Below are 13,279 nucleotides of genomic sequence, written 5' to 3'. Positions count from 1 at the left end.
TATTCTTTTTTTTTTTTTTTTTTTTTTTTGTAGCGTTTTAAAAACTTTAAAAAAAATTAAAATTAAAATAAAAAAATAAAAAAAATTAATTAATCTATCAAAAATATAAAAATTTAATTTTGTGTAAGTTCATAAATTTTAGAAGACGTGGAACGGGTTAATAACAATTAAAAAATTAAAAAATTAATTGACCCGTTTAACCTGTTTTTTCTCGTGATTTTTATAGATGAAGATACATTTTTCGATGATTAAGCGTTTCATATTTCTTTCATTCATCGGATTTCATAATATATGTTTAAATTATTCGATATTGGATAAAAAAAAACGTCTTTTAAATTTTTTATTTGATTTGGTTTGAATTTTAAACACACAAAAAGGTTAAGTATTAAGTAGGCAAAGAAGATTTTGATTGTTCTAAAACAAAGTTGAAGTCAAAGGATTATGTTAGGTGAAATGTAAGCGTTTGGTCTACAATTCAATGTCCCATTTTTTCTTTGCATCAATTATTTACGTTAAATTAATAAAAATACGTTAAATTAATAAAAATACTTTTGAAGTCCGTTTTTTTTTTCTCGAAAATATTTTAAATTTTCAAAAATTTTAATAATACCATTAAATTTTTTAAGAAAAATTTCAAAAATTTCAAAAAAATTAAGGTTGGATTGAGTTAAGTTCATTATTTAATAAGAGTTGTTCAGGTTGAAAAAATTTTGGACTCATTCGAAAAAATGTTTCAACCTAACACAAGCAACTCATGAACATCCCTATACTTCTTTTTTAAATAAAAAAATAAATTAGAAATAATTATTAAACATGTTTGATTTTTCTATTTAAAAAAATTAAGAAATTGAAATGTTACTAGATCGATAATATATGTCTTGTAACACTTATCTATACCAATAAGATGCACCTTTGTTTTCGGTGGTTCAATCATAGGACTAGGTAGCATGACAATGTTGGGGTCATTAGGTGTCGAATCCAGATTCTAAATCCTGGGTATGACTCGTGTAACGGCTCAAACCCACCGCTAGCAGATATTGTCCAATCATAGGAGTAGGTAGCGTGACAATGTCGAGGTCATTAGGTGTCAAATCCAAATTCTAAATCCTGGATATGACTTGTGTAACGGCCTAAACCCACTGCTAGCAAATATTGTTCTCTTTGGACTTTTTCTTTCGAGCTTCCTCTCAAGGCTTTAAAACGCGTATGCTACGTGTTACAATCGCACTTTCAATGGCAGCGGACTTGCGATTGTGCGACACTCACTTTCCAACGACAAGTGAGCTAAGCCAATTCGTTCTTGCGTGCCTACGGCCAAGTGACGTATGCTCGAGCCTCTGGCCTCGGTTTTAAGAGAAGGTTTTAGAAAGCAAGGGCAGAGAGAAATTTACGAAAGAGAGATTTTTGAAAGAGACGTTATATAAGCAAGCAAGAGAGAAATAACAACGGCTTACAGTATATAACCTTGGGTAGGGAGAAGTTGACAACTAGTCGTATCCCCCTATAGTATATTCTGAGGCATTTCATGTCTGACAGGCCTAGACATGATATTTCTGAAACGTCATACTTCCTAGAAATATAAAAGTAAAACACTAGAATATGAAAATACATAAAGGGTTGGGCTTGTCATGGGCATGCGGCCATGGGCAACACACCTTGGACGAGCATGACCGTGACATCCTCCCCCACCTAATTGGTTGACGTCCCTGTCAACCGACTACTTTTGAACCTGGCGATGTGGGTGGCGGCGGAGTCTAGATCTTCGGCGAGTTCCCAGCTGGTTTCTTCCATAGGGAGATTCTTTCATTTGACAAGGAATTCACGAATCGTTCGTACGGGTCTTCCTATCTTCCTAACCCTGTCGGCTAGGATCTTCTCTATTTCTTTGTTGTCTCTTTGTTTCAAATCGATGCTCGGTCTTGTGATTACATTTCGTTAGTCGTCGTCTGGGTCAGGGTGATAAGGCTTCAAGTTGCTCACATGAATTACTAGGTGGATTTTCATCCATGTGGGTAGTGCAACTCTGTAGGAGGTAGCCCCGATCTTTTTGAGAACTTAAACCGGGCCTTCATATTTTTGAACTAGTCGCTGGTCCTTTCGGCTGCGAAATCTGATCTGTTCTGGTCTCAACTTGATGAGGACTTGATCTCCTGCTCGGAATTGAAGGGGGCAACGCTTCTTGTCCGCCCACTTCTTCATATGCTTGGAAGCTTTCTCTAAATATGCCCGGGCTATATCTTTTGTTTGCTTCCATTCTCTTGTGAAGTTTTGAGCTTGAGGGTTTTTCCAAGCATAAGGATGATCAATAATATGTGGTAAGGCCGGTTATCGTCCACTTACAATTTCAAAGGGGCTCTTCCCCGTAGACGTTGTATCCAGTTCTTCTAGCGAGCATCGACGAAGTGACGTAAGTATTCTTTGAGCAAGTAGTTGAACCGTTCCGTCTGTCCATCGATTTGGGGATGGTAGCTCGAAGAGATGTTTAAATTCGTTCACAAGAAGGCGAATAGTTCGGTCTAAAATGTGCCAATGAACCTACCATCCCTATCACTAATGATGCTCGACGGAATGCCCCATAACTTGACAACGTGTTTGAAAAATAGTTGGGCTGTTAGTTCATCCGAGCATAATTTGGGAGTGGGAACAAACGTCGCATATTTCGAGAACCGATCTACGATAACCAAGATGGCGTCATATTCTCCAACTTTTGGGAGGTGTGTTATGAAGTCCAGAGACATACTTTTCCAAGATCTTGTTGGCACAGGTAGAGGTTCAAAGAGTCCCGAGACTTTGGCTTTCTCGACTTTTTCTTGTTGGCAGATGAGGCACGTCTTGGTGTACTACATGATATCGTCCCGCATATTCGGCCAGAAGTACCCTTTTTGATTAGGGCATACGTTCTTTGCCACCCAGGGTGTCCTGCCCATAAGGTATCATGACATTCCTGAATGAGCTTCTTCCTCAGTTCTCCCGTTCTTGGGACTTATAACTTGTTTCCTTTAGTCATTAGAAGGTCTCCCTCGACCCAAAACTATCGTGTCTTCCCAGCTTTAGCTAGTTCGACGACAGCTTTGACCGATGGGTCTTTGTGTAAATGTTCTTTGATGATGTCGCGCATCGATCCATCGATCTTACTTGAATAAATATGGGCTAACATGCACAGGGCCGCATGTTCGCCCTTCCGACTCAGTGCATCGGCTGCTTGATTACTCTTCCCTACCTTGTGTTCGAATTTGAAGTCGAAATCCGCCAACGACTCTTGCCACCGGGCTTGTTTTGCTGTTAATTTTGGTTGATCGAAGAAGTGGCAGATGGCGCTGTTATCCGTCTTCACTATGAACTGTGATCCCAAGAGATACTGTCTCCAGACTCGTAGGCATGAACTACAACCACCATTTCCTTTTCGGAGACAGTGTATCTCCATTCGGCATCATTGAGCTTTCGACTTTCGTAAGCGATGGGGTGCCCTTCTTGAATAAGGACACTGCCTATGGCAAAGTCGGAAGCATGTATTTCTATATCAAATGGCTTTGTAACATCTACTAACCCGAGGACAGGACCCCTTGTCATGGTTGCCTTCAGATCTTCAAAGGTCATTTGACATTTATTTGACCACGACCAAGGGTGGTCTTTCTTCAGGAGCTCCGTTAAAGGGGTGGCTCGTCGTGAAAACCCTTCGACGAACTGCCTATAGTAGTTTGCTAATCCTAAGAAGGATCGCACATCGGATACGGAAGTAGGGACTTTCCACTCTTGGATAGCTTTTATCTTATCACTATCCATCCTGATCTGTTCACAACTGATGACATGTCCGAGGAAGTTGATGCTTGTCTGCACGAAGGCACATTTTTCTTTCTTGACGTACAACTGATTCTGCCGCAGCTTGTCAAATACCAGCTTCAAGAGTACCTCGTGTTTCTCTAGGGTTGTGTTGTATACAACTATGTCGTCGAGGTATACTATGACGAACTGATCCAAGTATTCGTAGAAAACCTGGTTCATTAACGTGCAAAACGTAGCTGGGGCGTTTGTCAAGCCAAAGGGCATCACCAGGAACTCGAAGGCCCCATATCTTGTCACGCACGTCGTCTTGAACTCGCCCCCTCGGCGATACGTACTTGGTAGTACCCTGATCGTAAGTCCAACTTCGTGAAGTATTTGGCCCCATGAAGTTGGTCGAACAAGTCGGATATTATCGGTAGTGGGTACTTGTTGCGTACCGTCACCTTGTTTAAGGCTTTATAATCTATGCACAGACGCAATGTCCCATCCTTTTTTTTCTAAAATAGTACGGGGGCTCCGTAAGGTGCTTTTGTCAGGCGGATGAATCCTGCCGTCAACAACTCATCTAGTTGTTTCCTCAATTCGGCTAGCTCAAGGGGAGCCATCCAGTATGCGTTCTTTGCTGGGGGTTTAACCGAGAAGGAGTTCAATTTTGTGATCAATGCCTCGACGGGGTGGTAATGTTTGTGGTAGGCTCTCTGGCATTATGTCAGCGTAACTGTTTAGTACCTCCTTGATTTCGTTTGGGATAGTTTCCTCGGTAGTCACTTCTTCCATTAGTGGTATAGCATAAATGTAGGTTCCTCTCGTGCGAGCCCTCTTTTCAATTGTATGGCCGAGATCATTCTAAGATTACCTGGCTGCTTGATGCTTGCAGGTGTTACTATGGGATTGCGGTCGGTGATCACCAAGCATTTCACCAGTGGCATTGGGATAACTTTGTGTTCTAGGAGGAACTCCATCCCAAGTACCACGTCAAAGTCGTCCATGCAAACTACGACAAGGTCCAGCTCTCCTGTCCAAGTCCCTAATTTGAAGGGGACTCTTATGGAAACTCCCACAATAGGCAAGGCCCGAAGTTGAGGCTTTCATTTTTCCAGGGTCCTTTCCTATGGTGAGTCCCAATCTTCAGGTTTCTTGATCGGCGATGAAGTTGTGAGTCGCTCCTGAGTCTATCAAAGTGCTCTTGCTCGGTCGAGAGTATATTGTCGCATCTACAAACATGAGCCCTTTCTCTATTATCTCCTTCAGTTCGACCTTCCGTTGAAAGGCTGACAGGAATTTGAGCCTGACCATTCGGGGGTTGTCTTGATCTTCCTTCTTGTCTAGCATAGTCTCGACTCTTGTGTCATTGCTCTCTTGGATGGACACTTGGAGTGCAGTGAGAGAGGCCCGATGAGAACAACCAGACACTTTGTGGGGGCCTTTACATAATATGCATTGTAAAGGTGTTGTCGGGTGGTTCCTTTGAGGGTAAGGTCCTCGAGATGTCCCTGCTTGGTTGTTCTGAGGAGGTTTATCTGTCCACCCGCTTGGTCTGTCGTTACCTCCGTTTGGCCTATTGGGGCTTCCATTTTGGTGACCTGGCGGCTTATATGTTTTGCCCCCAATGTTTGGGGCCTGTGTTGTTTTTCTTTGGTAACTCGCCTCGTTCCCATAGTTTAGGAGTCTCTCGACACTGACAATTGCGGTAGCTAGGTCTTGGACCTTTTTCTCGTGTATTTTTTTTTTTGCCCACGATTTTAACCCATTTATAAAGAACATCTTGTTCTTCTCTGATGTGCCCCTAATATCTAGCATCAAGGTCGAAAATTGTCTGACATAGTCCCTTGTGCTTCCAGTTTGCTTTAGAGCTATTAGTTTTTCCATTGCTAGATGATCTACGTTTTCAGGGAGGAATTGGTCCCTCAACTCTCTCTTGAGGTCTTCCCACAAGTCTATGGTGTACAATCCATTCTCGATGTCTTGTACCTTCAAACGCCACCAAAGTTTGGCGTCGTTTATGAGATACATCGAGGCTACTGTCACCTTCATGTCGTCGGTACAAGCCGGTGTGGCTTTGAAGTACTGTTCGACATCAAAGATGAAGTTCTCCAACTCTTTGGCATCCTAGTTCCCTTTGAAAGGTCTAGGTTCGGGAAACTTCAGTTTGTTGGATCCTGTATTAGTTTGCCCAGCCTAGACGTTCTCCACGGCTTTCATGGTCACCTCCATTCGGGTGTTCATGGCGGACATCTTTTCTTGCATGTCATCAATCGTTGTTCTGAATTCGTTAGCTAATCCATTGAACAAACTCATCATTGTATTTTGTAGCACGTCGAACTCTTCGTCACGTCCCTCGTGTGCGACAGAGCTATCGGGGCTACCAGACGGTCTTGGGCTTCTCATAGGAGCAAACTTTTCTTCGAGTGAGGTCACTAGAAACATCAGTTCTGCGATTGGAAACCCATCCAGGCGGTTACTCATTGCGTCAATTTCTACGACTTCTTCACTCAATTCTTTCACCTGTGCTTCCTAGAAGCGGATGGTGTCAGGGACTTCTTTGAGATACAACATTTCCTTTGAGATACAACATTTCCTCCTCTATTAAAGTAAGTCGGTCGGCTTGTGCTTTGGGTGTCGACTTTGTCGTCGACATGTTCTCTGTCTTTGCTATTTCACGGAGCTTACAAAGCTCTAATACCACTCGTCACAATCGCACTTTCAATGGCAGCGGACTTGCGATTGTGCGGCACTTACTTTCCAACGACAAGTGAGCTAAGCCAATTCGTTCTTGCATCGCCTACAACCAAGCGATGTATGCTTGAGCCTCTGGCCTCGATTTTAAGAGAAGGTTTTAGAAAGTGAGGGCAGAGAGAGATTTTCGAAAGAGACGTTATATAAGCAAGCAAGAGAGAAATAACAACGGCTTACAGTATATAACCTTGGGTAGGGAGAAGTTGACAACTAGTCGTATCCCCCTATAGTACATTCTGAGGCATTTCATGTCTGACAGGCCTAGACATGATATTTCTAAAACGTTATACTTCCTAGAAATATAAAAGTAAAACACTAGAATATGAAAAGACATAAAGGGTTGGGCTTGTCATGGGCATGCGGCCATGGGCAACACGCCTTGGACGAGCATGATCGTGACACTACGCACGAGAAGGTTTCCACACAATCCACCCCCTTCGAGGCCCAACGTACTCATTGGCACTCGTTATTTTCTCCAATCGATGTGGGACCCTGCCAAATCCATCCCCTTTGGGGCCCAACGTCCTTACTGGCACACCGCCTCGTGTCTGGCTCTGATATCATTTGTAATGGCCCAGACCCACCGCTAGCCGATAGGAAGGTTTTCACATCCTTATAAAGGGGGGTTTTGTTCTCCTCCTCAACCAATTTTATTTATTTATTATTATTATTATTATTATTTTGTAATTATACATGCAATTTATTAGAATATAATTAGAATATCAAATGCATTGACATTTTAAAAAATTTACATAAAATTTTGAAAATATTCCAAAAAAAAAAAAAAATGCAAAGATCTTTCCCTATAATGTGTAGACATGTAATTAAATGCATGAATATAAAATCAATGGGCTGATTAGAATCATTATTATTGTAATCAAAACATTATTCTAAAAAAATCCAAAGTTTTCCACTCAATTGTCCCACATTTAGGTAACATATATATAGTAATGTTCCCTCAATTATTTAATTGCATACTTTATACTTCAAACGTTCATTCCTCGTGATACATTAAGACTTTAAAGGAAAGTCGGGCTTCTGATGGTTCCGACATTTTCCTGCGACATGATCACGTTACGTACTTACACACTTTATACTTAAAACGTTCATTCCTCGTGATACATTAAGACTTTAAAGGAAAGTTGGGCTTCTGATGGTTCCGACATTTTCCTGCGACATGATCACGTTACGTACTTACACTTCACTTCTAAGAGTGTAAACTATCCCGATAGACTAACACAAGTCCTTTCAGTATGTTTTGTTTTTCATTAAGGAAAACAAAGCTTGTTTAACCATGAAGTTTTTATGATTGTACTGCTGAAAAGGAAGGTGCACCTTGTTGATATATATAGTTATCGATATCTTCCTTCCCACAACTATATAATAGTCCTAACGAAGCAGACAAAAGAAATTAGCCGTTGGTTAGATTTTAAGTACTGATTTTTTCTAAATAAAAACATTCTTAAACAAATCAAATAATATCTAAGGAGTGGTACATGAATTAATCGATACCATATATGAATGAAGATGTGTGGTTTATCAGGATAGTCTTCACTCTTAACAGGTATACGACGTGCTTATTTTGCTAGAGCATGTCAGGCCCTATTCAGATTCCAAACTCTGGTCCAAATCTGAGACATTGGGTGCTGCATATACCTACTGCTAGCAGACACCTCTTTGGGCTTGGATCTCACAATCCACTCCCCTTTGGGATCCTGCGTCCTTGCTGACACTCGTTCCTTTCTCCAATTCATGTGGGATCCCCACCAAATTAACCCCCCTTCGGAGCCCAACGTTCTTGCTGGCACACCGCCTCTTGTCTACTCCCCTTCAGGGCTCAGCCTCCAGCCCGCTGGTACACCGTCTCGTGTCTACCCCCTTCGGAGCCCCTGACACACCGCCTCGTGTCTACTCCCCTTCAGGGCTCAGCCTTCTCGTTGACATACCGCCTCGTGTCTACCCTCCCCCCCTCTTCAGGGCTCAGTCTCCTCGTTGGTACACCGACTCCTATCTACCTCCCTTCAGGGCTCACCCTCCTCACTGGCACATCGCCCCGTGTCTGGCTCTGATACCATTTGTAATGGTCAAGGCCCACCGCGAGCAAATATTGTCCTATTTGGGCTCTCTTTCAGGCTTCCCCTCAAGACTTTAAAACACGCCTACTAGAGAAATGTTTTCACACTCTTATAAAAGGCGTTTCATTCTCCTCCCCAACCAATATGGGATCGTGGGATCTCACAATTTCTCACTCATTTACATTAGGCCTAAGTAGTCAATCTTTCACTTTACACTTTTTTTTATAAAAAAAAAAAAAACATGAAAAAGACATTAATGTTCATATTAATGTTGTTTTTTTATGAAATATTTGACATGTCTATAAAGCACAAAACATAATCTATGAAGCTCTTTTGTATTCTTCTTAGTATCAAGAGACATAAAACCCTCACCATTTTATATTTATTTTTATATGTTTCTCTTAAAATAATATATATATAAATATTAATATTAATAACAAAAAGGGTTTGAAAAATGATATGAGAGAGAAAAAAATTGGAATCTTTTAACCTATATTTCTTCGCTACAAAACAATAAGATGAAGACAAAGAAGAGAGGTTAAAGGTGGAATCTTTTCTAAAAGACAAAAATAACCCTATACTTTCTTTGAGAATTAAGGCTATTTTCGTCTATTGGAAGCCTATCCCTTTTTCTTTTAATATTTGTAGAAATGTCCCACAAATAAATTGTTTAAAATAATAAATAAATAATTTTTTAGTTTAATTTTATATTTTTTAAAAACTATAAACATGTTTGAAATGATGTGGGGATGATTTATTAAAAATAAACGTATTATACGTTAACCGTTTAGAAATAATTTAATTATTTGGAGTAGTGTCCACCGCTAGTAGATATTATCTGTTTTGTCTCGTAATGTATTGTCTCATAATTGGAGTAGTGGTCATCTTTTACTAGTAGACGTGTTTTAAACCGTGAGACTGATAGTGATACGTAACGGGGCAAAGTAGTCAATATCTACTAACGGTGGGCTTGAGTCGTTACAAATAGTATTAGAGCCAGTCTCCAATCGCCAGACGGTGGTACGTTACAAGTGAAAGCATATAATGTCTACTAGTTGTGGACTTTGGGCGTTACAAATGGTATCAAAACTAGTCTCCAGTCACCGATGGTGCGTAACAAGCCAAAATGAAAAATATCTACTAGAGGTAGGCTTGAGCTGTTACAAATGGTATCAAAGCTAGTCTCCAGATAGTCCGAGACACTGATCGGAGTAGGGCTAGACCCTCTCCATAGTAGATGCGTTTTAAAATCATGAGGATGACAGTGATACGTAACGGGCTAAGCTTTCAATATCAACTAACGGTGGGCTTCGGTTGTTACAAATGATATCAGAGCCAGTCTCGAGTCACCGATGGTACATAACAAGCCAAAGCTGATAATATACTAATGGTGGACTTGAGCTGTTACAAATGGTATTAGAGCTAGTCTTCAGTCATTGATGGTACGTAACAAGTCAAATGAACAATATCTACTAGAAGGGGGTTTGGAATGTTACAAATGGTATCAAAGTTAGTCACTAAACAGTGCGAGACACTAATCCGAGTAGAGTTAGACCCTCTCCATAATGTACGCGTTTTAAAAATCATGAGAATGATGGTAATACGTAACGAGCTAAGCAGACAATATATACTAACAGTGAGATTGAGCAGTTACAAATGGTATTAGAGTCAGCCTCCAGTCACCGATGGTACATAACAAGTCAAAGCGGATAATATCTACTAGTGGTGGACTTGAGCTGTTACAAATGGTATCAAAGTCAGTCTCCAGTCACCAATGGTATGTAACAAGCCAAAACAGATAATATCTACTAGTGGTGGACTTATACGGTTACAAATGGAATCAGAGCCAATCACTGCGACACACTGATCGGAGTAGGGCTAGACCCTCTCTACAGTAGACACATTTTAAAATCGTGAGATTTTCGACGATACATAACAAGCCAAAACGAACAGATCAAATTGATTCTAGACCGGAAGCATTTAACCAAAAAGTGTTTTTCAGATTTGAATCAGACCTTCAAATTTCAATTCAAACTCCTTTTTTCATGGAGATTTGCAGAGAAAACTGCTTTTTGTCCTTCTTCCAAGAACATCGTAGAACAAACCCACTGATTAAATTTACAAATTCTTCAGAAATTAAACATAAAAATTGAAAGAACTGAGCTTAGAACACAAAGTTAATCCAAAAACAACACCAAATTTCACAAATTATCAGTTCATAACAGATTCCACTTCGATTCTACTAAGCAACTGATGTAGAGCACAAGCAATTTCATCAACAGAGCTCAGCTTGCAGTCGTCTTCAACCTACAAACAACAAATCCAAGCGTTTTTTTAACCAAAAAAACCATTAAAAAAATGAATCTTTACGAGGTAAGGAATCACGAATCTCCACAATAGTATGATATTCTCCCCTTTAAACGTAAGCTCTCATGGCTTCCCCTGAAGCCTATGGAACCCTCGTATAACCTCCCCTTAATCGAGACTCGATTCCTTCGCTAGAGTCATCGAACAAAGTACTCCATTTGTCTTATACTTGAGTCACTTTTGACTATCTTTCGAGGCTCATGACTTCTTTGTTCGATATTTGAGGATTTTATTGACATAGCTAAGTTAAGGGCCCTCAAATAAAGTACACTATAGAGCTTCACCTGAGGCCTATGAAGTTCTCGAACAGTCTCCTATTAATCGAGGCTTAACTCCTTCTCTAGAATCCTCGAACAAAGTACACTCTTTGTCCGATACTTGAGTCATTTTTAACTATCTTTCGAGGCTCACCACTTATTTGTTCGACATTTGAGAATTCTATTAACATAACTAAGTTAAGGGCATGACTTTGATACCATGTTAGTAAACACGAATCTTCACAATGGTATGATATTGTTCACTTTGAGCATATTTGAGCTTTCCCAAAAGACCTCATGTCGTATTTCTTACTTCTAAACTCATGATCATTCCCTAAATTAGCCAATGTGGACAATCTTCGGTCATCCTCCCCTCGAATAAAGTTCACTAGCCTCCCCTGAGACCTCTAAAGCCCTCGAACTGCCTCCCATTAATCGAGGCTCGACTCCTCTAGAGTCCTCGAATAAAGTACACTCTTTCGAGGCTCACGACTTCTTTATTCGATATTTGAGAATTCTATTAATATGACTAAATTTAAGACAAGAATCTTGCAATGGTATGATAAGCTAACCTTAACACTGAGACAGTAATGAACAACTTGGTTCATCGTTGAGATATTGAGATGAAGAACAGAGAGGAACAGAGCTTGCAATCCAGCTACAATTTTCAAGACCTGTTTTGGTCGTTTTTTTGATCTGATTTTCAAATTTGCATGATTTTCCACCATTGTTACTTCAATATCAGCAATGGAGGAGCTCTGAGTTTGAGAAGATGAAGAACAAGAAGAAGAACAAGAAGAACAAGAACTTGAATCTGTTGAGAGAAACTGAACTTGTTGTTCTAATTCCTTAACGAAATTTATAGCTCCACCAACGATTGAAGCTTGATCTCCCTGAAACAACAAGAACCCATTTCGAAATCTGTTTGGATAGAAGGAAAATGAAAGAAAATGAAGGAAAATGAGAGATACTCTTTGAATATATGAATCTGGCATTAAAGAACGAAGAACAGAGAGATATTCATTCATCTGTTTTCTTCGATTTCGTTCAACAGCGATGTGGGTCATTCTTTGATTCTCGATTTCTTGTTTGTTCTTGCGGGATTTGGGTCGTCGTTTTCTTGGCTTAACTGGGTTTGGTGTTCTTGATTCGAGCTCCAATGGCGGATTTTCTGTTTGTTTCTCGGGAAAATCATGAGGGATTTGAGGATATTCAAAGCTGAGGCCTCCAGCAAACAAGGAGTAAAGATCTTGAGAGAAAACAACAGCTTCTAATGCCATTTTTCTCTTGATTTTGGATCAAAATCACTAATTTTAAGTGAAACCCATTTGAAAAAGATGGAAAATGATGAGAAAAATGGGGTTTTTAAAGGGTTTTGATGAACAAATCTACAGAATATTGCACGTGAAGGAGGAAGAGAAAGAAGGGAAAAAAGACATATAAACACATAATAATAAACACACCCATCTTGTTCTTGAGACCCACAAGTTATTTCAATGGAATTTTTTTGAAAATGATGCTAACAAAAAAAACCCTAGATTTTGATAAATGAATATGGCGTTTTCGTGATTTTTTACGAGTTAATTTAGATGGGAAAGTTTTTGTTTTTGTTTTTATCTTTTCGTTGTGTCGACGGTCAATCGTGTTTCGTCGTTTAGGTTACAGTTTGATTGTAGCTATATCGTGTCATTGTCGAATCCTAAGGTAGTAAAATTTTTGTTTAAAGTTACGTGTTAATCAAGTTTATTACAGTGATTAAAGATTTGTGTTTTTTTTAAATTGTTATCGATTAATCCAAAAACTAGAAATTCATATGACCCGATAATATGAACAATCCAAACTGCCCAACCCAAACAGTAAATATTGGGTTGAGTTGAATTTTTCGATCGTAATGGATTGATCCAAATAGTAGAAATTTTAGTAGAGTTATTCCTATGACCCGATAACTCGACCAATCCAAACAATAAATATTGGATCGGATTAAATTTTTGAAAAATCGAAAAACTAGTTTGTAAGTTTTTTTTTTTTTTTTTTTTTTTTTTTTTTTTTTTTTTTAAAAAA

General features: G+C 39.6%; 1 protein-coding gene across 1 annotated transcript; it reads right to left on the bottom strand.

Annotated features, from left to right (window-relative positions):
* Positions 1 to 10,588: 10,588 nt before the first annotated feature.
* On the bottom strand, positions 10,589 to 12,724 carry LOC111465636 (transcription factor bHLH94-like). Its single transcript, XM_023110118.1, has 3 exons — positions 12,190 to 12,724; positions 11,791 to 12,111; positions 10,589 to 10,901 (listed from the first exon to the last, which is right to left on the bottom strand). The coding sequence occupies exons 1-3, from the start codon at positions 12,496 to 12,498 to the stop codon at positions 10,806 to 10,808; spliced, it is 726 nt and encodes a 241-aa protein (XP_022965886.1). The 5' UTR covers positions 12,499 to 12,724; the 3' UTR covers positions 10,589 to 10,805.
* Between the last annotated feature and the right edge of the window lie 555 nt (positions 12,725 to 13,279).

Source organism: Cucurbita maxima, unplaced genomic scaffold, assembly GCF_002738345.1.
Source record: "Cucurbita maxima cultivar Rimu unplaced genomic scaffold, Cmax_1.0 Cma_Scf00029, whole genome shotgun sequence".
In the NCBI taxonomy this organism is placed as follows: domain Eukaryota; kingdom Viridiplantae; phylum Streptophyta; class Magnoliopsida; order Cucurbitales; family Cucurbitaceae; genus Cucurbita; species Cucurbita maxima.
This window is presented reverse-complemented; position numbering and strand designations above follow the sequence as displayed.

What these genes read in the sequence shown, in the direction of transcription:
- LOC111465636 (XM_023110118.1), bottom strand. Translation starts at nt 12,498, where the DNA reads ATGGCATTAGAAGCTGTTGTTTTCTCTCAAGATCTTTACTCCTTGTTT. An exon ending in CAGATTCATATATTCAAAGA is followed by an intron (nt 12,112 to 12,189) that starts GTATCTCTCATT and finishes TTGTTGTTTCAG; the next exon opens with GGAGATCAAGCTTCAATCGT. An exon ending in ATTACTGTCTCAGTGTTAAG is followed by an intron (nt 10,902 to 11,790) that starts GTTAGCTTATCA and finishes TGTTGTTTGTAG; the next exon opens with GTTGAAGACGACTGCAAGCT.